This window comes from Dromaius novaehollandiae, chromosome 1 (genome assembly GCF_036370855.1).
Source record: "Dromaius novaehollandiae isolate bDroNov1 chromosome 1, bDroNov1.hap1, whole genome shotgun sequence".
NCBI lineage: Eukaryota > Metazoa > Chordata > Aves > Casuariiformes > Dromaiidae > Dromaius > Dromaius novaehollandiae.
In genome coordinates, this window is record NC_088098.1 from 172,243,766 (window position 1) to 172,270,066 (window position 26,301).

Here is a 26,301-nt window from a genome sequence, read left to right on the forward strand (position 1 = left end):
AGATGGACATGTTTCTAACGGACTACGAATACTAGAGGAATTCCTAGGATACCTAAAACTTTAAAGGTTATATAAAAAAAATTAAGGATTTGTATACCACCTGAAAGGTAGGAGACTACCTTTTCCTTCATATCACTTACACTTCCCGAGACATTCTCAGATAGACAATATTCCTGACCAGACACTAATACAGGTTATCATAAAGAAGACTGTCATTCCCAAAAATGAGATAAAGTCTGACGAGCTGCTGCAAATCACATCTTTGTTTTAATTTAAAAAGTATTCTTTACTTCTACTTGCTCATCCTCTTTACACAATCAGATCTTACATTCTTTTTTTAGACTCTTCCTGTAAGACTAAACATTTTGCAACAAGAACTGTTTTCTACCCCAGAGATCACTAGACTTTGTGCTCATACTTGATGTAACAACTTTCAACTATTGTCCTCTTTCCTTTAATAAATTCAAGACATTTAGTTGAAATTCACACTGTATGCAATGGAACCATTACTTCACTCCACTTTACTACTCTAATAATATGCAGACAAGTGGGACTGATAAAAGTAAGCCTTTCAGTTTTATACATTCATGAAGTGATGACAAGAGGAGGAAATGAGATGGAAGGAACAGTTCACAACTTAGCCTAGAACTGTTCTCCTTAAAGTGTTAAATGTGGCTTTTTGCCCCCCCTCCCCCCCCCTTTTTTTTTTAAGGAATACACAGGCATAAGTGTATATTAACGTAATTCACATAAAGAGAACATGGCCATTAAGGTTGCTTCCTAATCACAACAAAACTCATAACAAACATGGAGGAAGAAGTTGCTTGGTGATGGGGGTGGGAGGGAATAGACTGAAGGACTTTTTTATTAAAAACTCTTGATATCTAATGTAGTGGTCAAAATAATTCTGTTGTGAATGACCACTTACATCCTTTATTCCCTGACTTGTCTGTCCCATGACTTTTTCTTATTACTTTTAACACCAAGAAAACACCAAAGGGTTCCACACCTGGCATAAGCATACTGTAATAAATAATACTTCTCAATTCTTCATGCACTACCAGAGATTATTTTCCCTACTGCTGTATAGAATTTATTCCATTCTTGAACTGGGATACATTTTTCCTCCTTTCTGAAGGCTTCACTTAAAGTCTGTTGATGATCAATAGGATGCTATGAACTTCAAGGACAACTTTTGATCAGATTTCAAATACATATCTTATTCTAGCAGTAAAATTACTATAGAAATAGCAGGCACTTAAATTTTAGTTACTTGGTTTCAAATCTCTGTGGTACATTGTGTCATCTTCTAAACAGAGTCTAAAATGTAAACTAGCAGAAAGATTTTCAAAGAATCCCTTTAACATGCGTGTTTGGAGTAGAAATTGCATGCATGAACATGCATCCACATATGTATGGGAGAAAAGAGAAACAGAAGATACAGTGATCTCTGTAAAGGAGACCTCTGTTTAACTGAACTTTTTCCATCAGAAATACACACCTTATGGACTTGACATTTTCACAAGAAAAAAGAACTTAAGTGTTTTGAATCTCAAAAGAAACTCAAGCTAATTGCTTTCAGTCACAGAAAGCACAATTTATCTTTTCTGAAAGGAAGAGAATATCTCAGAAAACAGCATGCTTCTTTCCAAAAATCATATGCCATTAACAGTGTATTAAAAGGCTGGATACGAAATGCTGCAATTTCCTTCCATGCTGCAATTTCCTTCCGTTCACCTACCTTGTATTCATCAGCCTTTGAACAGTAACTTTCTGCATATCTCTGACTATTCTTAAATTGAATGTAAAACTTCAGTAGCTAGGATTTTTTCATCCTAAAATACCTCCAAGTAGTTTAATAAAAAGCTCTCACTGGAAAAAAAAATACATTTAATAAGGCTATGGTGATACGGCAAGACCAAATTAAGGGGAGAGGGACACCTGAGTCAGAGAAAACAGGGCTGAAAGGGGTCCACAAGAAGTCATGTATTTCATTTCACTGTTTGAAAACAGGATTAGCTATATCTATGCTATTCCTAAAAGTGTCTAATTTGTTTTTCTACTCACCGATGAATGTTCCAAAACTTCCCTATGCATTTTACTTCTAGTGCTTCGTTGCCCTTGTTGAGAATTTCTTTTTTTCCCTAAAGCCCAATTGGAAGCTTCCTTGTTCCAATTATTTTTTATTACATGCAATATGCACAGAGAAATTCGATTTCTCTCTGCAAAAACAAAGTTGGTGACTGTGTATGAAGGTCAAACAGGTTCCCCTGATAGTCAGAGGGAAATAGGCATACCCCAAAATGGTTCCTTTATCTCCTTCCAGCAAAGGCAATTTCAGTCAAATGACTTCTCCTCAGCTCCTCTTGCATGACTAAGGGAAAGCTATGTAACAATCATACTGCAGACATCTAGAAGTCAGGTTTTCTAAATCCACAGGAAATTTAGAGCATGCTTACAGAGTATTTTTCAGGAAGCACACAATAGGAGGCTGTGCTCACCCTGAGCTTGCACTAAAACTCTGCCTCTCAACTTCAAGTAGATATCTTCTTATATATCAAAACTTTAAGTAGATACCCTAGTTTGTACACACTTTGTTGACTGTTTGAAGCATTTACTAGCTTTGAAAACTGTGTGAACATTACCTTGCAAATTTTGCTGAGGATATTATCTGTTCCAATATAGCATTTGGAACAGAATGTACATTAACGTTTTTCTACATTGTGAATTTTATTGGTGTGAATTGTAGTCACAATGTTTAAATTGCCAAGATACCAATTCAAAAAAAAAAAAACAACAAATCAGATCTCCAGATGAGAACTTAAACCACAACTGACTGATCAAAAAGTTTTCTCCCTTCTTTTCTCCTTACTCTGATGTGATCATTAACTCTTTTGAGAGATTCAAATTAATATATAGTTTTTCTAGGGTATGGGGAGACAATCTTCATTTTGGACAGCCCCAAACTACCTGTCATTTCAAAAATCCATACGAGTTCTGCAATCCTTCTGGGGTCCACAGGTGAAAAGGCTAGTTTATATTCTAATGTACTCATTATATATAAAGAGAAAATCATATAAGCCTTTTACCACCGCCCAAAACTACCTCCTTTCCATAAAGAAGCAGGATAGGCCAATCATTAGTTGAACAAATAGCAATCAGACACAATTTGAAGATTTCTGTTATGGGCAGACTAAGCACAAAAACAAACCTGTTTGGGCATAACAGTTACTCGCTGCATCACCATTAAAGCTGTACACAATATGCTGTATATGGCACATCTGACTTTAAAATACAAAACAGACAAATTATATTAAGTGGTCTGATAGAGTAATTTGCTGCCTTTGCTCTAACATATTCACTTAAGCTAGAAATTGAAAAACACCAGATTCTTCACACACCAACACAGCCACAGATTTCAAAAGCAAGACAAATTTCTGAAAGTATATGATTTTACTACACATAAGAGATAAAATAGATACTTTATTTATATTTAATTGGTTTCCAGACTTCTCCCACTGTTTCTGAATCAAACGCCAAAGCAAAAAACCCACATAATCCAAAGTCATTTTGCAAACACAAAGACATTAAAAACATCTGTTCATGTGAAGGGCTTTTCTTTTGACTGTGGTGACTCATTCTTGCCAGTTAGGCTAATCACAATAGTACTTTACAATCTAGTTCATACCTAGATAGGAAACAAGTTCATAGCTTGTATGCACCAAGCTCTTATTTGTAACTGCACCACTAGGGAACATGTTTTATTTCTTGAAAAAACAAAACAAAACAAAAAAAAAAATGCAACATACACAAACACCCCCACCAACAACAACCAAGAAAACCCACAGAGCTGGCCACTAGATGGCCTGCAAGACAGCAATTTTATGCAATTTAGGCAGCTACCACTAGATGGTATGTAATGATAATTAGTCAACTGCAACGAGCAGAACAGTAAAAAGCTTTTGGATTATATTTCAGTTGAATTAACAAAGTTAACTGCACTGTTTTATATTTAAAACTACGGCAAAAAAGCCCCTCCAAGGTCCCTCCCTCCCTCATTAGCTTTATAGTCTTTCTACAGATGCTATACGTAATAGTCAAAGGAGGAGGTGGGAGAGTGAATTTAGAACAGCTCATTCTTTTCATGACTCTAACTCAAACACAGCTCCCGACAGTGTTTTCCCACATTTTAACTACATGAGAGAACTTATTGTAGGTTCTTGGTGATCAGCCACCTCTGCTTACAGCATTTAAAAATACCCACCCACACACAAGCGAAAGACACCCATTTTTTAAATTTCATTTTAATTTCTTACTCCCTTGAATAGAATTGGGACTACACAAACACTCCCATTTAAGATTGGTCCTTGTTAAGTTAAACTTATGTTTCATTTAGTTCTCTAATTTCCTAAGAAAAAATTCTCAGAGCATTATAGGTCTATACTTCATACAGGGTTTTGTACACTAGTCATATGAACATAAATGACCAGTAATGTATTTAAATTTCCATATGTAACTGGTTTCCATAACAGCCAACCCAGACACTAATTAAGCACATGCTTGCATTAATATCTTGTCATATGTTTAAATCTGAAAGCTTACTCATTTTATGCATTGCATTCAAAGGAGAGGAAAGCTGGATAGTCGTATAATCTCAGAATAATCAAGAAAAATTCTGATCTACAGTTTTTGACAAATACATGGGCAATCAGTCACTGCTACCTGCTAAACTAAAAAGAAAACTGCCAGTTTATCCAAGTAAACCTCTCCATTCTTGGTGTGTACAAAGGTTCTGGGTATGCAGTTTTGGCCAAACATATTTGTATATAATTAGAGCCTTCACTTTCCTTAATTCAGCTTCTGCAAAGAATGATTTTTATTACTTGTCTGCTCCTAGATGCAAGCTAACAAGACTGTTTTCAGCTAAGATTAAGAACTTCAATATAGCAGAATCAAAGATCTGCATCTGAATTTTCACTGCCGACAACATATCTGCTTGTCCTCCAAGTGCAGTGCAAATGAAGGCCTGAAGCAGGCTCTAGAAGCATGAACAAGTTCACACAATACAGCATCCATATTGGTTGAATACAAAAGGTTGTAGCAAATGGGCCAAGGAAGAAAAGGAAAGAGACCAATTAAGCCAAACCCTCCCCTTCCTCCCCACAAGAACATACCTTTTTTATCCAACCACAGAAAGGTCAGACTACAAACTCACTTTGTCTCTCTACATATGCATTTGCTATAAAAGGTAGCCGCATACTTTTGTACACCAAGATGCAACCCCCAAATTGTCCAAATATGTTGTACCAACAAGAAAAAGAACTTTTGTGAACGTTCTATATTCTACATTCTCAACAATTAAACAGACTGTAAAACACAAGAACTTGAACTAAGATGAAATCTAAGCTGAAAGACATAATGGGGACTTTACTGGGTATCAGTCACCTTTCATCCTGATGAATGCTAAAAAGAAGAGTTGCAACTCCAACAACAAATATTCATAAAGGTTGCAAAATGGTTTTATTTTGGAAAGGGGAAACATCCTCAGAAATTAGAAATAAATATACAATTGGGAAAATGGAGGCAGATTCTTTCTAGAAGTAACTTACAGTGGACATATCCAAATTTGCTCAATGCAGTACTTAAGTTAGAAGATAAGATGTGCACAGCACACATAGTGCCTTCAGTTAGCACTAAAGTAGTGCAGGTGACAATCAGATCACCAGAAGACTGTGTATTTTATATTTTTATATGCTTAGTTCCACCTGAAAATAAATAAGTATGGCTGGATTTGTTCCACAAATCCACCCACAGCTATTTAATTCAGTACACTAACAAAAGCAACTTTTATATGGCACATCGTATCTTTCCCAAATTCTTTCTACCGAAAAATTGATTGTCAGTTTCTAATCCAGCTTTTAATTAAGTTGGTAGTCCTACAGATAACGGAATTTCCCAGTTCATAGTTATCACAATCTTGCTACACTTCAGAACACTTACTGTGATCTTGTTTTGTCCCCTTATCTGTGATAGGTGTTTGACAACTGGAAAAAAAAGTGCAACATACTTGCTACTTCTGGAAGAAGAAGTGTTTATATCTGTGCACAGGTAGAAATAATCCATTTGTTACAGTAAATTATTGCAGTTTACCACAGCTGTCTTTTACAGTCCATAGAAATAAGGTTAAAGTAAGATATACCTCAATAGGTCTGGGATATAAGATAACTTACTGAAAAATGCCAACATGAAGATGCCATCATTGCCCACTCTAAGCTGATCTGCATCACTGAAATCATCCCGTGGTGGATACTCTTCTTCCTGGATTTACAGGTTAGTGATAATTTAGTGAAAAGTTTATTTTAGAGTAGCTACCTGCAGGTTTAAAGTATTAATTGTTTCTAAAGCTAGAAGAGAATTGACATTTCTGTAACAGGTCCACACAAGGGAATTTTAAAAGAAAAATTAATTCTTATCTATAAAACAAGTCTTGCTTATACTGACAGAGCTCAGATTTAATTGAAAGCTTTCTGTAGAAGTAAAGATATGTACATATTGTATACTCATCTTAAATGAGAATAGAAATTCATCTTAATGAAACTGGAAATTATTTCAGACATGAGTATTTTTTACAATCAAAACCAGCAGAAATCTCTATCATTGCTATATCTCTCATATCTTAATATGCAGCTAAACAATTAAATATTTCTATAAAGAATTATTTCACAATTTTTTTTTGAAAGGCAAGCCTTTCTATTGCTTCCTAAACTACAGGATAAAATTTCAGAATAAGGTTAGTATCTTAAGACAAGTTGCTGATGCAACAGCATGGCACTAACCAATCCCACTATCCTCTAATTATCCTCTAATCCACTGCAGAACACATACGAAGCAAAGAGTCTCTAGTGACACTAGAGGGCGCAAACATATCAAAAGTGTTTACAAGTCTTCTCTACTCAAAAATCACAACTTTGTTAAGTCAAACGAAACTAAATAGACAGATGTCAGTCAAAACAATCTAAAGGTTTCTCCAGTCATGTCAAAATATTAGATCTTAAAACACTTAAAGTATGGATTTTTGTTTCTCAACACTCGATTTTCAACAGGACTTGGTAGATCTTGCAAATACAGTTCTGTGCAGATCTAAGACATCACCACAATCGTAGCCTGGGAAAAACAAATTTTCATGATGAGAGCACTTACTAAGGACAGCCTGATGAAAACTGTAAAACCAATTAAAAACATCAATTCTTACAGGTAAGTGAGCAACAGCCAAACAACACAGGATGATTCAAGTTAAGTAGCACAGTCAGTAACAGTAGTAATACAGTATGGATAAAAGCATGAGTAACATTCTTTTACTTTCCCTATAAATTTTTTCTCCATTTAATCATAATGGGTTAGAATTGAGATAAAATGTGCTCTGTAAAAACATATATTTGAAGGTAGATTCATCAAAATGAGATTTATTTAGCTGTTTTCCCACAGCAAACAATTGCTACTGAAATAGCACTGTGATTTTATCACATTATTCAGTTGCTGTATCAAATGTTATTTTGTATATTAAGTTCATAACTAAAAGGACCTTAAAACAAATCATAACAATCTGCCAGGAAATGACATGTTTGCTCACCTTTGTGAGCATAACAGAATAATTTACCAGGGGACAATGACGACAGAACAAACTGTCCCAAACTCAAGGTGGCTAGCACTACCCTTCATAACATGTGCATGAAATTCCAGTTGCTTTCTTTCATTTCAGACTAATAATCCAGGATTCTGTATCAGATAAATTACTTTAAAAACACTGTCATTCATACAGATAATTCAAATGAAAACATAAGAAAATGGCTGCAGCAATCTTAAGAGGCTGTAATTCAACTCTACATAATTTCAGGTATCCCTAAATGGTGATCTTAGGTGACTATGAAAGCATTAGTTTATTTAGCATAACTTTGCTGCAGCTATAATACTGATGGGGGAGGGGAAGTAAGGGCTGAAAATGTATTAAACGAAAGGCTATATTTGAATGTGCTTATCGCCAAAACATGTACCTCAAGTTCCTTTTTTCAAGTTAGGACAACAAGAAAACATTTTCAATTCAAATTTCAAACTACAAAATCTCTTCAATAGAAGAAATTTTTTCCATGCTTTTGAACTGTCTGGTAACTACTGCACTTCATACTGGCATTTCTGTATCAATTAGGTAGCTACTTTCTATACAAAATGTTTCTTCAGAAAAACAAAATTTTGCTCAATTACAATAACAAGTTTAACAGGTTTCCCTATGTGCACACTGCTAAGGCTTACACATGTGAGAAACACAAGTCAATATATAACCCTGGAACATGTGAGCAAACATTTGCAAGTGTGCACTTTCATAGTAAGTGTAAACCACCTATAATTTATCATACTCTATGTCAAAGGGGAGTTATACTAAACCAAGTCCCACTTACTGTCTTCCAACACTGGCATATTAAATTTATCAGAATCTTTAAGAATGATGAAATAGGGTTTTCTACCTTTAAATCATATTCAAATTAAATTTCCAAGTACATCCACCATTTAGTATTATATGGTTTAATGATCACAGTCCTGCAGATGGAAGATACCAATGGGTGACTAGTCATGCCCTGCGAGTGTAGGCTGTCCTTCACAAGACAATGGTCTTGCTTGAGCTAATTAGTATGAACTGTCCCAATTTTTCTTCTAATATAATTGTTTGCCACCTTTTTGGCCACATTTTAAGGAGCTATGTGGAATGACTGTCCTCTCAGCTGCTGCTCAGAACTAAACATAACTTCATAGCAATAATTCTATTAGATATTAATGACATTGTTCTCAATTAGAATAATTATTTGAATACACACACACAGAGAAATTGCTAAAATATGTAATACTGTTTAAACATCTTATATTGATTTTTGATATTTAGTCATGTTAAGGATTGTGGACAATTTTATCTGCTAAATGTGTTAAGAAATCTGTGTACTTACTCTTCTTGTGACCAGAGAAACAGCTAAACAGCAAAATACATTATCAACATAAATGCATGTCACCCAGTAACTTCTCTGAGCAAAACAACAAACTGCACACAGCATGTATTGAAGTTGAACCTATTAAATTCTCTGGAACTACAGTTCTGCAGCTGTTCTATGAAAAGAGGGTCATTTTCTTCCCCAAGGCTTTGTAAGTTCCTTCAAACTGAAACCTAGTATGGCCTATAGTGAGATGACCACCTTTAATCAAAGAAAGGATCAGAGCCTTCAGAAACCCCTTGGATAACTAAACTGGTATAATACTATGCAATATAGAAGATTTACACAGAAATGCTTCCCTAGGAAAAGGGTCAAATTAGTTAATAAAACTCATTAATAATACTTTCAGCACATAAAACAATATTGAGAGGTTGGAGGAGGGGGTGGGGATGGGGGGGGACGCATGAAGAACCCCAGCAGCATTTGTTTGCCAACAGGAAAATTCATAGTTAAAGTCTAAACCAGAGAGAACTATACCATACCTCTGGAGGACTGAGGAATATTTCATCAAACAGACTCCTAGACTCCCTAAACTGGGCGTGCTAAGCATGTAAAAACAGAAAAATATAAGACAAATGCAACTAAAGAGAATTAAGTAAATGCCATTTATTACAACATACAAACAACTCATAAAAATATTTTTGTGCATTTAAACAATCTTTCAAAATTGACCTTGAGAATTTGAAAAAATCAAAAGCCAGGTAACTAATGCTATCACTACTGTTGACAAAGGTTTGTTACAATTTCTTTGATATATTACGCTTACTGGGAACCTTTGAAAGAAATGCATGTTTACACTCAATCTATTGTTTTAAGACAAACTTCACAAAGGACTACAGTCAAGCACTGAAAAATATCAGTAAATGCTAAGCTTAGATTGCTTATAAAATCTGTGGACACAGGGACTATGACAGAACAATAGGATCACACTAAAACTTTTAAGATTCCTACCTTATGCAGAAAAAGAAAAGGATGGAAGCAGTTCATTTAACATACTGTTGTTTTATACATTTTTCCTCTCTTTTGCTCAATAAATAGTTTTTTGCATGCTTTACTGCACACTTTAGAAAATACCATGAAACAATTTTCAGCTTTTTCATGGATTGCTCAATGTAACCTATGGACATTTCATTTTTTCCAACTGTTAACACTATTGCAGCAAAGGGAAAACACTACCCTTAGTTTACATGTAAGAAGCTAAAGGCATATGTCATAGCAGAGTTCACATACATACCAGAGCACTAATTTTGAACAGCCGAAAACTCAAAAACTACATGCTATGTACAGTATGTGTATGTTTTGAAGATTGTGTAAGTCAACTTTGACACTGTCTGCAGCTGTCACTGCTTGTGGTCTCAAACCCAATGAAAGTGAGAAAACAATTAGATAGTAGTATTGCAAAGTTTAAGTGACTTATCTGTTCTCCCATGGGTATTCAGAGGCAATGATCACAATCCTTCCCTTCAGAATGGCAAGCCACCACTTTAACTACAAAATGACCTTTTTTCTTCCAGTTATCTGCCAGATTTAGGCAGTCTTACTACACAGCCTTAGCTGACCCCAGTGTACATCTATCATAAGTACTAAATAAGGTAGGGATTCTGTGAAAATATCATGTGGTCAGGTAATTTAAAATAGCATCAATTAAAATTGGCTTATGTGCACTTGGCACGTAAGACTAATATCATCCACAAAACAAAAACTTGGCTTTGGCTTATCCTACTTTTTTCCAAAGCTTCACTTTGCAAGCTTAATATTGTTTCTTTAACATAGCTTGTGGGGGTAGCTCTTTTTTATTTTTATTTTTAAACAAAAGCAAGGTGAACAAAAACTCTATCAAACTTGAGATTCCTAGCAGTCAGAAGGACTGTTACTTTTAGATATACTGAGTAGACTTCTGCCACTAACTTAATACTAACTTAAGTCTACAACCTTAGGGAACACCCGCAATTTTGGGGAATGATGTTTGTTCCCATTGATTTTTCAGAAGTAGGTTGTTTTTGTGGTGTCAGCACCTAGTTACTGAATTTTGAGTTCTACTGTATGTTTTGGAAAAGTATGTATATGGACAGACTTTACACAAATGTTTGTTTTTCACTTTGCCACCACATCCTACTCTCCTACTTCTCATTCCAGATTCCTTTTCCTTGCCTCCATTTTACTCCTAGTTTCCTCCCTCCAAACCATTGCTTAGCATATACCATTGCCATTTCTCATTTTGACTATTAGCCCCATCCTCCCTGACCCAGTCCACTCCTCACTTTACCTCTTAGCCCAAACAAAAGCAGACTTCTCTTCCCACAATACATAAGCTTCAGTCACAGACTCAAATTCCTCATCCCTTGTTCTTTTTCCCTCGACCTACATTGATGCCCTAACATTTGAATCAAGTGGCTTTCCTCTTCCTTATGGACCAAAGGCCAAGAACAATAAAACTACTTTAGCGCACAGGAGAAATTCTCATTTCTCAGTTCCAGTTCTTTCACTAAAAGTAGCCAAGAACAGCCATAAGGTATATCTACTTCCACACTTATAATCCCATTCTGATACAGAACATCTGAAAGTGTTCTCTGTGGACAGCACATCTGCAGTCCCATCCTCTTCACAGCTGTGAGCAGTCTAAACTTGTTCGAGGAAGACAAATTCCACAGATTTACCAAATTTAAAGCTGTATGTACAAACTGTGGAAACTCACTTTTCAAAAGCTTATAACTTGGCCAAAACCAAGCAGATTTTCTGAGGAAGGCAAAAGACATTTGTGACACAGTGATCAGAGCATGTGAGCACTAAAGTTCTCCAAAACAAAAGCCTAAAGAACACGGGCAAAACGAGTAGGTTTTGGTTAGATATTTTTCTTGGAATTAGATGAACCATAGCCTGAGATGTTCCTAGAGAAATTCAGTTCAAAGATGACTGCCTGCGTGTCTGAAACTTTCACCCTACAGCAGTCAAGATTTGCAAAGTTAAAAGTAGCAAGAGTCTTGCAAGAGTTGCATATGCCCTATCTGAAGTGTCACAGGATTGGCAATGCTAAGAGCTAAGATTCAGGGTGCTGAAGTTCCAAATAAGTTTTAAGGTTCATATTTTCAAATTGTGAATTCAGACCAATATTTCAGCAAAAGTTTTGCTTGTATGAAAAGTAGTAATAACAGTACAACCCTTGCTCCTACTAAAGCAGTTAAAAGAGTTACAATCCTTCAACTGGAGATCATCCCTTCATAGCAGAAACTTGGCAACTGACTACAAATGCTCCTGATGCACTGCCACATTTAATAAAACAGATTTGTGCAACACCTTCACTGTTAATGTTACACAGATCCACTTTACCTTTAGCTGTTCATACCTTAAAGAAACCATTGTGCATGTGATTGCTTCCTTGACTGCCATGCGACAACAATCTCTGTCTGGGTTAGCAGAAATTTTTTTTCTGGTCACAAAGACTCCTCTGAGCACACTGTGACTGACAGGTATAATATTTATAATCTGACTGACTGGATATCTCAACTGCAATCACATACAATTTCAACATGAGGTGTTTTAGTGAAAGCAGTCGAAATCTAACTTGAGAATAGTATGTTATGGCTCATCACATCAAGTACTAGAAGATCCACCTTCCAGAATTTGGATGAGAAAGAACAAAATCATCAACTGTTTACAGAACAAAACTAACGTTTAATACTAACTGTAGATACCAATTTTCTACTTTGAAGACTATATTCTATAGAATGTTAATTCTTACAAAACCATAAGCACTGTATATATACTTATTAGTTAACTTACTGTTTACCATGACTTTTTTTTTTCTTTTTTAAAAGTACTTGGAACATCATTTCTTCAAAAAACAGTATTAAAGTTTCCATGAAACACATAACAGGGACCTTTCCTTCTAAAGATCTACAGTATTTGGAGTTCTGCCCCTTCCAGATTGTTGGAATTTTCTTCTTTGGTTATTAGTTTATTACCATCTGAAACACTCAAAATGATCACTTACACTAAGAAGTAAAATTAGTAGGGGTTCTCAATTAAAAAAATGACACCATATGGGATAGGCTATCAAAACAAGGCACAATTTGGCTTTTAAGGTTGTTTAGCAAGCTGTTGTGCCTCAGAAGAAAGTGAATATGCTTTTTACAGTACTTCACAATTTACTTGCACGATCTATGAAGGACTAAAAATCCAAAATATTTAAAATCACTAGCACACCATTATTTTGATAAATAGGTCATCATATGGTTCAAGTTATTACAAATAATTAAAATTAGCCTTACAGATTTCAAAGTTGAAATAAAGGAGAACTGTGTCACTTACTCGTTGGGCAACTTCTGCTGCAGCAGCTGCCATTGCTGCAGCTTTGGCCTTCTCTGCTTCATCATAAGTAGGAAGAGAGGTAGCTACGCTGTATGGAGGTGGTACAGGATAAAATTCATTCTGTGTTTCTGTTCAAAATAAAGAAGTTTATGCATTTTTAAACAAGAAAGATGTCAAGAATAGTAAATATTAAAAACAGAACTACTGAGCTTTAAAGTACCTATCATCAAGTTCAGCCTCTGTTAAAAATATTTGTACTTCAAATTCTTACAAGCTTTAGAAGAAATAAAATATATTTTTATAAAGTGAAATAGCGAGCAATTTAAGGATGCTTGTAGTTTCTGCTCAAGGCAGAAACCTTAACCTAGATGTTGCAAAAAGCTAGTATGTTTAAGGAACAAAGACTTACTTGCTGAGTTACATATCTGGATATTGTAACCAAAAAGTTGCTTTATCAAATCATACAAAAGACATGCGAAGAGAAATCCTAAAAAGGGCTGTTAGTTATCAATACTGATTAAGTCCTGTCATTATCATGCTATATTTTTAATCAGCAGGACCTTATTACTAATTCCAGTTCGTCCATGCCACATTCTTTGAAAAAAATGTTCCTTATATTAAAATGCACAGACTTCATTTTTATATATTGAAATAAAGTGTCATCATGAAATTATTAAAAAAAATTAAAAAAAAAGAATTATTTAAACACACTGAGTTCCCTCCCACAGCCAGCAGTAGTTTGCAACAAGATTCCTTCCACAGTAAAGATCTGTCAGCACACGTGCCAATACCAAAGATATAATACACAGGATAATTCTGCATGGCTATTTGTTATACTCTTAAAAACATCTTTTGAAAGAACAAGGGTAGGAAATTGCCTCCTCAATCAATCAAAAAGAGAGGCCACAGATTAATTCTGAAACACTTAGTTTGTGCATGGGAGATGCAAATTCAAGCAACCCTGCTTACAGCAGGCAACATCCAAGTCCCTGTTTAAGTCTCCCATAACCCAAAGGTATGGGAGGTAACAACCTCATGAGAAAGGGAGGAGTGAATAAAGGGAGAAAAAAACATTTCTAATTTTCCACAAAAAATTTTATCAAGAGCTTTTAAAACAAAATACATCATTCCATGGCAACATTTTCACTAAATACAGCACGCTCTTTTAAGAAGTTTTAGTTTGATAAAATCGCTTTTTCTTATAAAAAGGTATCAAAATTGCTAATGAGGTATACTACAGAGCATCGCTTTAAGATGCAAAGATTAAATGCGGAACTGAACTACCATGCAGACTTAAATAAAACCTGAGTATCATACTAATTAATGAGCATTCATTTAGTCCAGTAATTTGGAACAATCAGCATGACTTAAAAATGTGCTGCTTCTGAACATACTGGACAAAGACCTGTGCATGAAAGCTCACCTTTTTACTGTAAGTGTCTGCATGGAAAAAAGAAAAATAAAAACCAACCCTGCAGCATCATACCACTTTGAATCAAATGCTGATTCATACACACCCTTCTCTAACAAGCTGTTATATAAGAAGAAAAATACCTGAGGTTGCAGCTGCTTCTACAGCTATGCTACAGTAAGGTGGAGGGGAAGTATCTGTTTCAGATAAAGCTGCTGTCTGAGGAGTCTGTGTAGGCTCTGTAGAAGTGGAAGGTTGCTCAGCTGCTGAAGACTCTGGAGGGTCATCCTCATTGTGAAGCTTAAAATAAATAAATACATTTCAGATGCATTCAAGGAATTATTTTTACAAGGCAATCCTATACTTGAAGAATCCTTTTCAAACTTAGAAAAAAATTCCTCTTCAACAAAAATTATTTATAAATTAGCGCTTGACTACTCTAAATAATCCAACTAAACCAGATAAGCCTAACTATGGATTTTTTCAGGAATGGATTACTGACCAGCTATGTTAGTAGAAGCTTAAAACTGCCTTTCAACATTTTCTATATGGGAAAATGTTAAGTTTAAAATACTTTCTATTACATGAATTAAAAAAAAAAAATATTACAAAACTTTTTCTCTTAAATACATTCATAAAATATATTAACCCACTTTAAAACACAACAGGTGAACAACAGTATTTTTTTACTGTATTAATCTGGAAGAAATAAAAAAATAACATTCATATATCCATTTGTATAGCTGAGATTTTTATATTCACCTATCTCATCAGATAGCTTCTCCACTCAAATTCTGAGCCTTTCGAAGCATTCTGCTTTTCCTTACATTCTGGAAGGAATCTTTTCCCTGTATACCTTTAAGTTCTTGTGTTTTCTTCTTTTAAAATGCAGTTTTAAGAGGACACTTCCAGTTAAGCATACAGAAAAATAAGAATTAGAATAAGCAAGCATGTTGACTAAAACCCTAGAATTCAAATCTGGTAACTAGCCTTTTTTTCTTTTTCTTTAAATGGTTCTGATTGTTTTAGCTACATGAATAGTAGTTTTTAGAAAACAGAAATCAAATTTTGTTAAGAAGAATGTTAGCTTTAGGCAGTGTGCTAGAGGGTGGCTACGGAAGCACCCATAGTTAAAACCCACAAATTCAGATAAATAAACTGAACATATCTGAAACAAGAATTCTATAACTAACTTACACGCTTTCAAAAAGATCCTACAGAATAATACTGTTTTCCTATTTGTAACAAGAATACTATGGATACATCTACATTAATTTTGTATTAAACAAAGTATAATCAGACTATAAAAAAAGAATATTTTCACAAGACAGGGTGCTAAATAAGTTTTACTAAATAATGTTATGTTCCCACAACACTTGTTTTTTATTTGGAGTACATCAACGTTCTACAGGTTACAAATTCTGTGCTTATCTTTCTAACAATAAATTAAGGATAATAGCAATTTCAATAGTAGGCAGGTAAGTTGAAAAGATAGTTCAAGAGAAAATACAAAATACTTCACAAGAAATTAGCACGACAGAACAATTTTATACAATTTTCATATAGTTTGTCACACTTTTAATACGTCAAATTAGAAAAGTGACAAAATCATTTACTTTTTGATTTTGCTTAAAGTTAATGATTAACTTTAAACATTTAAAGCATTTTTAAAAGTCCCTCCAAATACTGTATTCAAAGAATCGTAGCCCCAAAACAAAAGGTTTTACCTATATATAAATATTTAAATATGTATGCATGCGTGCACACACACACAATTAAGCTGAGATCACCGTCCAGGTAATGAAAGGGAGTATTGAGGGTGCAGGGAAACTGAGCAATCAGGCCATTTAATGTCTCATCAATGACCCAGAAAAAGTAGCAAACAGGTGGGAAATATGCATAGCTATTTAGAAGGGTTAAGGCCAGAAAAACAAAACCACTTCAAAATAACCTAGTATGTTTAGGGATACAGAAAGCAAGTAAGACGACGAATAAAATCCTGATTTTGAAAAGGTCAAACAGGTCAGAAAAATAGTTTGACTGAGAGCTATAAATGTTACGATTCTAAATTAAGTACAATCACTCACAAGAAAAAGATCCGGTGATGAAATGGATATAACTAAAATGCAACTTTTAAAAAATAAAAGCATCATTTTATTAGGAATGAGATGAGCAATAGCAGAAAGTTACTGGCATACTTATACATTATTGGCAGGTACCCCCTCATCTGGAATGCATGGGTAGTTCTGATTACCCCACTGCAAAAACTTGGTCTGTGAGCAGTGGAAGAAATAAAGTCTAGTTAAGGGATCTGTCTGCTATCGCCATTCTTCCTTCAGTGAGGGCAACTTTTTCTTCTGCCAAAAAATAGTACATATAAGACGACTGACTGACAACAGCTCATTGGTCAAAGAACATGCAACTGCTCAATACCCACTTTTCCATTACCAAAGGAATTAATTTCGTGTGTTCTATCTGCTTTCTTGAAAACTATTTTCATTAAAGTTATCTGAAAGCTAGTAACAGTTTCAAATGATGGAGGTGACAAGAGGATGGGAAGAGAACATTCACATAAGACTTTTTTCCTTCAGAAAAAGCTAATAAGGCAACCAACTGTAACAGCAACTGCATGTAGGGAACAGAAAAATTCCATACTACAGACTCCAAAGGAGTCCTTTACGCCCTTCAGTCAAGTGTATTCAAAAGACACAGTCCTGGTCATTGTTTTGAATGATTTGTGTTAGGGGAAACATTTCTATTTATTTTGTCTCTTACTGTACAGATCTTTCAGAAATTCTGAAAGGCATCACAGTTATACTAACACAGCCACTTAAAGAAAACCACAATACTCCTTACAGAATACCCCATTTTATATTAAAAAAACCCATACACAAAAAACAGATTAAGAAGCTCACATATTTACAGCTGCAATGAATAGGACAATTTGTTCCATGAGCAGATCGTAGCTTTTATTAAGTTCTGCCTCAAGTGCCTCGTCTCCTACATTCTCCTCGAGGCAGTAACTTCAGGTCCCCTCTGTCTTTCAGGAGACTCTGCTGGGGCAGGGGGCCTCACCCGGGCAAGCTGCAAGTTCTGCCTCTCCCAACTGGGGAGGCAGTTGCTACCAGACAAAATGGTGGGATCACCTCTCCTGCTTTGTCTTCACAGGGCATTGATTCATCTCTGTGCGGACATCTGCTTTCTGGAAACCTCTAGGAACCAGCTACCTTCAAGCATCCCTCCTTCCTGCTTCATTCTGGCTGATACTGGCTGGTAAATTTGAAAGTTATTTTCAGAGATAGGGGAAGCAGAGGTCTGACAGACAGCATAAGTTTCATTTCCATAGAAACCAAGCTAAAAACATTCAGATGAGAATAGAAGGCATCTGTTTCAAGGCATTACTTAAATTATTATACTTTAATGTCACCTTTTCAGGATTTAACATTAAAAGTTAATAAAATTTATCTAAAATTCTTTTTCGATAGTAAGATTTTTCTGCCCACTTTTTAACTGAAGGAGTGGAAAGAACCCATAGTTCAGCTTGCCCCTCACAACAAATGAGCTATTATATAACTGTGAGCAATACAGTTGCTTTTGCCAAGATTATGGTCAAAATAATTGCTAGGACCTTTTAAACAAGTACAGGCAACTGTAAACTACCACCTTCCCCTGCTCCCCACCACACTATTTTAAGAGCAGGACTCACAGGCATTTTTTTTTTCCCTGTGCTAGTTCCATATCAAATGTTCTTCTCAGTAAGGCATTTTCTAGTTCAGTTTGCCATCTCTAGCAATAGCCAGCTTTCTTGAAATCAATTTTTAGAAAATCCAAAGCAGATTCCCTCACACGTTAGTCTGCGTGCAGTGTATCCAGCTGACTATATAGAGCTTTAAAATTAAAAACAGGACATACTTTAGTATATTTAGATTCTGCCTAAACTCTTTGCATGAGTATTTCATTTCCTGCTTTCTCAGCCCTACAACTACAGTGTATTACAGCTTCAAGAGCCACGGTGCTTCGATTTGCAAGCTACATCTAATTTAGGACACTTATAAAGTTTTAAAGTCAAACTTAGATATAGAAGCAATGGTTCTTCTAACATTCATGGAGACTACCAGAGAATATACAACACAGGAGGAAAATATTAATTTCCTTCACATGTTTTTTTACTTTATATTATCTTCAGCTGATATCCCAAACAAGGTCTCTAAAGCAGTAATTCAATATGCAATTCCAGAAGAAGCTGAAAAGCATCTATGCATTAATATTTTCAGATCTTTCAACATCAAAATATTATGGAATATAGATAATACAACCACTTTTCTTCTGGCATTTCATTTTTATTGTGAACCACTTCTTTAAGGAAATAAATAACAGGAGGAGATCTTCTTTAAGTCCTCTATTTTGTTTGTGCAATTAATAATTTCCAAAGCAACCAGATGTGATGGCTGAAATCAGCTGACATCCTACAACAGAACAGCAACCAGAAGTAAGCGCTTAGTAGCGCAGAATCCCTTTACTGAGGGAATAGCTATGGATGGTTTTACTCTAAGTTTTTACTTCTGAAAAGCTTAAAGTGGGAGGAAGATGTCATTCTCTACCTACACTTTTCATTTACCCCCAGACTGTGATTTTGTGTGAACTACAAATGTCTGCTTGCTTGTACAAACTGAGTTTGCTTCCTTTCTGATATATTGACTGATTGTAGAAGCGTGGCAATATAGGCAAATTAGTAAAATATGTCAAATTTGTAAGAGCAGAGGAAAAAGATATACCAGGATGATCTCTAGTGTCAGCTGTATCACACTTCCACAAGATTAGCCAGACATTTTCTGATCAAGTGGATTAAAGTTGCACATGTTAGCTCTTATCATCCTGACAGTGTATCATACAAAAATGATATACACTCAGCCTACTTCTGTTACCCAATTTTATGCACACTTTTAAAAGTTGCTGTATTTTCCATTTTCTAAAATATGATGTACAGAAATTCGGTATCATGTAAATAAGTATTGCAACATAATTTCAACAATGCACTATAAGCATTATATAGACCTTTAAAAAAAAAAGCTGTTTTCACATTGCATCTTATTTAGTGCAGCAGAAAATCATGCAGAAGATACTACCACTTGGAAAAAAAGGCATCTAGCTTCCTTTCTCTATTTTCATTTATACCTGTACTACAAGATCATCTTGACAAAGCTTGACTTAGGTAAGCTTTTTACATGAGTTTTAGTAGTGATGGTTCTGCCTTGGTCAAAGAACTTCACAGAATTGTCACTAGTGATCTTAAATTACAAGCAATTTTAATTTGTCCTCCTTTCTAGCCTTTCAAATGATAGTACATTTACACTTTAGGAAGTTCAGCTCCTCTAGTTTTAACCTCATACCAATCAGTTCATGAGTTTATTCAAACTGTATTAAAATCAATACAATGCATGGAAACTGTTTAACCATGGACCTAACATTATGCTTTAAGTAAAAAATGTGGAACTAACATAAGTAGATCATGCTTTAATCAAAATAACATTGTCTCAACAGTTTTCACTGTGGTATAGATTACTCCTGTATTTTTAGAAAGGCCCATAAATAAGACAATATAAACACTATTGAAGAGCAGTTACACTTAGGTAAGAATTACAAGACCAGAAGAGATAAATAAATGCTCCAATGGAAAAAGTGCTGCAAGTTTCTTGTTCATTAGTGGAGGGGAAAAAAAAAAAAAAAAAAAGCAAAAAGCTATTCACGCTGGCCTTTGAGAAAACAGATGCCTTGAATGATCTTGTAAAAATAAGAATTTTTAAGAAAAAATGCACAGAAACAATATAAAATTTTAACTTTATCGCTTTCTTCTCAATATCAGTTTTCATTCTCTACCAAAGCATTGATTTACAAGATTATGCTTTTGTCTACAAATTCCTGTTGTAACATCAATCTACCAGGAACCCATGCAGACAAAAATTTTAACTTCCTATCTACTGAAAGCTATTTGTAGTTCAAGTGCACTCTCTTCTAAAATACACAGTACTGGCCACAGTCAGAGATCCTCCCCAAAATTTAACTCTCTAAAGATGTTAGACTGAGAGCCTTTAAGGGAATAAATACCTATATTAAACTACAAAGTAATGAAGCTACATAAGGTACATTGGTACATTCCAGTAAAACAAAAGCCCAGCAAATTTCAGCAACTTCTGCTTTTAATCCCTTGGTTTACACCTAAAACATTAACTGATCAAAGCTGATCAGCATACCAGAGTGCACAGAGCAGATCTACATAATTTTTCCTCCACCATCCCATCACTTCACAAGTATTAACCAGCACAAATATCCAGATCTAGTACTACTCCTTCGTGACAGTGGGGTGGTTTTTTGATACATCTCTGCAAAAAGTTTTCAACAGTAGTCAACATGTTATAAGGTCACAGACATAAAATCTGCACTAGAAGCAGGAAAGCAGAACAGAAGGCCATTGCTGCCATTCCACAGCTGTGTAGAAATACCAAATGTGTCTGCTAAATAAGGATTAGGTACCATGGAAACCCACAACCTCTGGAGGCAAATTTTTACTGAAAAGAATCCAAAGAGATTTATACTGAATGTTGTTGAAAAATATGTTGCAACAGAATGGTTCTTCTGCCAAAGTTAGACTTTTCATATAAAAATAAAGTGATCCATAGCAACCGAAAGTGTTTAATATGCACTTTGCTATAAAAAAAAAGAGACACTCATTCACATTAATGTAAACAGTGAAATCATTTTATTCAGTTCTCTTATATCAGAGCCTATGGATTTTTTTTAAGGTTTGTTGTTGTTTCTAAAGAAGCATATAAGCATTTGAGGCAAAAATACAAATAGGGATCAGGACTTCCACCGGCCCGGGGCAGAATATCCTAAAGGCTACTACATGTATAAAATGTGACTTACTATTTCATTTCTCATGGATTGTAATCCAGCTTTAAACAATTAATTATACATCTAACAACAACACAGTATATGCATTTGTATTCATTCTCTTTTGCTTCTAAGACAGCTATTCCTTCCCATCTCCCACATCAATAGCAAATGCAGGGCAATCCTTAGTGAAGGACAGTCAATAACATACCATGTGTCAATATTAGAACTCTTTTCCAGAAGCAAATATTCTGAGACTAACACTACCTAAAAGTGTTTTCCTTCAAAACAGTTCTGTTTCTTTCTACTTTATTCTTTGGGGTTTTTTTTCCCCCCTCTAATACAGAAATATTCAGAGATAATTCTGAATGCTGGAATTTTGATATGGCTGACACATATGTTTGATTTTTTAATCATAAAATTATAAATGGGGTATAGTTTCCAAGAGTTTTTCCCTACTGCATGGTTATAGGAATTACTTGTGAAAGTTGTCTCTGAAAAAAAAGAACTGTTATCTCTTAAAAAAAAAAAATGTCTTGTACTGGCATTTTTCAAATCTTACAGCAGCAGTATGAAAATGATTCTAGAAAATATGTGGTAAAGAACCTCACTAAAGTTGTACACAATATAACAATTCTGAGTTATTCTAAATCTAAAAGTTTTTAAAAAGATCATCATGTACCATGCAGCCTTCCATTGGTCAAATGACCACTCAGGAACAGTTTAAGGAACTAGTCTAAATCTTATAAGCAAAATACAAGATGAAGCTCTCCTCCCTAAAGACTTTCTAGTTAGAACTGAGAATGTTTAATACAGATCCATTAACATAAAAGTATGTTACTCAGAACAGTGGTCAGTCTGCGGCACTGTTTTGTCTTCAACCATACAGGGCCTGGTCTACTACACAAGCCTGGTCACTATTTGCCCACTTTTCTCAAACTTCCCCAAAATTGGCAAGCGTTATGTTATGGATGCTACACACCTCTGCCTATTCCATTTAGCAACTGTTACGGACTTGTCCGTGAATTTGCCTTTTTGAATCTGCTAACACTATTTGCCTCCCACATATTAACAAATTGTTCACTTCTCACTGTGTAGTTACTTTTGTATGATTTAAACCAAAGTTTCAGTGTGTGCCCTCCAGTTCTAATATCATATGATTCATATATAACAGCTCCACAATCACAGCTCTGATCATTTCCAACACCCAACTACCCATTTTACTCTCTGCTTTTAAAGCAGCTGCTTCAACTCTTTAGCTGTTCTGCTGTTTACCTTCTCTCACTCCACCGTGCTCCTCTTGTGAGAGACCAAAACTGCATACAATACTCAAAATGTGTTTGGTACCAAGGTTTCATACAATGACAAAACCAGACTTCCTGTTCATACTCAATACCTTTCCTGGTAATGGACAATGTTCTGTCAGGACTTGTTGGCAGCTGTCATTACCCAGCAGCTTCAGCAAAGCATCAGTGACAACTCCAAGAACCCCTAATCAAAAGGTCACTTTTTCTTTGCTTAAAAACACCTGCATGAAACCAGTACACCAAGTAAGTCCTGATCACTCTGAAATAACTCAGCACACACAAAATACATGAAGTGTAAAAATAATAAGCATATGAAGACCTGTAAGATTGGGAAATGGACAAAACTGTCACTAATAACAAACTCATCATTTAACAATCAGTTCAGCTTCCATTCTAACCTACATTCATCTGGGCTAAAAATTACAATGTTGATACAAAAAGCTAAGTATTTCTGTAAATATTATTCATGTTTCACCTAAAGGCTAAAGTACAATAGGAAGGTTCATGCACAGAGCTTCCTAGCGAGGACAATGAGGGAAGATGCTAAAAACTGCAAATTCAGTTTGTAAGGAGAAGGATAAGGAAGAAAGGGAGGTCTTCCTGGAGAAGTATTATAGTAACTGAACTGCAGAAGGGATACCTTAAGAACCGATTTGAGAGAGGTAAGAAAAAAGGACTTGAGTTTGTCTCTCCTGTATTGCAACTGAATCACCTTTGAAAACTCTGGAGTAAAACCCTAAGAAAAGCTTAGATAACATTATAGACAGCACAGGGGCTTCTCTCTTGTGTATCTGAATAAAGCTAGTCAAGCAGGAACAGTTTCCTACTCCACACTACTAAATAGCGCCAATTAGAATCACTGGATTAAATCTACAAAAATGAGAGGGTTAAGTCAATAAAAGCAAACCCTGTTTATCCTTATTAACAGGTCAATCCTTACTTGCCTTTTTATGCATAACTCATTTCTTAGCAACCGAAAAATGGAGTACTCAAGCTCCTCAACTTAAGATATCAGCAAATCAGATAATCAGAGAGATGATACACATATAAGTTCCAACAGCTTAAAAAACAGAAAGACTCATATGTGTGACCTGATGACTTTTTTTTCTGCATTATTTGCAAAAGAATAGGCCTTATCGAAGATACTCTTGTTTTGAGTTGTGGACTTTTCTCCCCTGTACACTATTGGGCTCTCAGCTTTAATAAAATTTAGTGACAAAGACAAATACAACTCAGAACAGCAATGAATTTTAAATGCTCTATCTTTAAATAATGTGTTTTGTGTCTCAACTGATAGTAACAAGCTTTTCTTTTTTTCTTTTTTTTTTTTTAAGCCCTGATGTTACAGCCAAAGAGTGCTGACTAAGCATTTTAAAGCAAGTAAACATAGTATGTGGTCCAATGGGCAATTTTTCTGGATCTGTCAGTCGTGAGAGGTATGATGCACAGGTCTAGAAGCAGGCACTTCCCAACAGGTCAAGTTTTCTGACTATTAGTCAAATAAACAAAAAATACATTGTAGCTGACCAGGAAGATCAACTGTTTAGAGGTGGGAGAAAGCAGATGACCAAACCAGTGCTACCTAGTGACCTTGGGAAGTCAAAGAAAGGGAAGGTAGCAGACATTGGAATAAGAGAAAGGAGAGACTAATGGAACATAGTGACACACTGGTCATCAGATGTGACCCAATCCTGCAGGGCTTTAGTGGCCTCCTCATCCATTTGAATTATGTACTCTCATTCTAGAATTTGGAACAGATTTTTAAAAGCAAACAGCTTTTTTGTTCCCCCTCATCATTTATTCTATGCATTTTTTGCTAATCAATTTTGTGACCTCTGCTCTGGAGTTTTAACAGTCTCACTGCTTCAGTATATTCCTTCAAAACAGCTTAAGTAATTTTTCCCTTAAATTTAAGAATATGAGAGTTGATTCAAAATACCAGACCAAATGGACAATTATCCTCAATTTCACTTAGTTCTCCTACTCCAATTGTCTCATGCTGTATCAAAGGCGTCACTCACTTTTCAGAGCTGACAAGTGTTAATTAACTATGCTGACCATTACTAAGCCATGCTTAATGTTAACTTGTAACCTTACCACACAAACAAAATCTTTTATTTCCTGCAGTAGAGAGGCAAATGCCATTGTAAGTATCCTCTTGTCAATAACTTTTCCTCAAAGCTCGTCTACATAACCTTTTCAGGTTAATTAGGGAAAAGCAAAAACATGTTCAACAGTAAGCTGTGCATACAGCTTTACTAAGGACATGATTCTGACCTTTATTACAACAATAATCCATCTGTCAACATTAATAGGATTGCTGTCAAAAGGTAAAATACTATCCAAAACTAAAGTGGACAAACTTATGTTTGTCAATATGTTAAGTTACAATACAGTAGTTAGAGACTAACATTATTATTATTATTTATTATTAAACACGTTTTACGAGAAAGATGACGACAAATCTGTGCTAAGCATCCTGAACAGCAACTGAAGAAGAACAGAATTACAAACAGAATACAACAGAATTAGTAATATACAGGATATTGATCGTGTTTTGTTGCATCTGCAGTATTCAAAGTTTGGAGGGTTTTTTCCCTGAATCATTCTGTTCATTCTAAACACAGATGGGGCACAGCCAGGGGTGTTTGGGGACGACCCAATATCTAATGCTTAGGGTACAGAGTGATTGAGAAGTAAGTTACACTATCAGTTTTAGGCTACTCTTAGCCTCTGATAATGGAAACAATGTTTAAGTGGAATAAACAGTTAAATGTTAAAATGGAAATAATTTTCCACTTTCATTCTAAGTCTCAAAGCCATACGGCATCCACATCCTGAAACATGCTGAGAGTCCAGGCAATGCAAGACGTCAGCACAAAACAGAAGTTGTTAGTCATTTTCATCAAAAACACAGCTGGCAAAGAGGGTGCTCATTTTATTAAAATAGGATAGCTGTTACAGTACTTGTCCAGGAAGTAGGAGACCTAAGCCTGAGGCAGCTCAAACCCACGTTCTTAGCTGTACAATAGCTCAGTTTCAGTAAGAAGAGTTGCCAGTGCCCCTCCAACCTAATAAGCTTCTAAGTTTTCTATTCCTTCTTTGCCCATACTCTCCTAGGATTAATTTCCTTCTCAAATTGAGAACGGCTTGCCTAATATGGATGTATTGCTATATAGTCCATTTGTTCATTCTCCTGTCCAAAGCAGCCTAAGCACCTCTAGTCTGGAAGCAGGTTTTAAGCTATGAAACTGAACACAGCAATCACACCTAGGATTGTGAACTCCATCCTAGGACTGAGGTCCCAAAAAGTTAGGTATCATGACAGCACCAGTTGCCACATGTTCAT

At 35.3% G+C, this 26,301-nt stretch overlaps 1 protein-coding gene across 2 annotated transcripts in view; it reads right to left on the minus strand.

Moving 5' to 3' along the window:
- Window positions 1-26,301, minus strand: part of NDFIP2 (Nedd4 family interacting protein 2) — a 45,757-nt gene that overhangs the window by 12,104 nt on the left and 7,352 nt on the right. For both annotated transcript variants that reach the window (XM_026120826.2, XM_026120827.2), the window contains exons 2-4: window positions 14,898-15,054; window positions 13,344-13,471; window positions 6,231-6,318 (exon numbers count right to left, since the gene is read on the minus strand). In XM_026120826.2, the coding sequence (XP_025976611.1) occupies window positions 6,231-6,318; window positions 13,344-13,471; window positions 14,898-15,054 (373 nt within the window). The remainder of the gene's footprint in view (window positions 1-6,230; window positions 6,319-13,343; window positions 13,472-14,897; window positions 15,055-26,301) is intronic.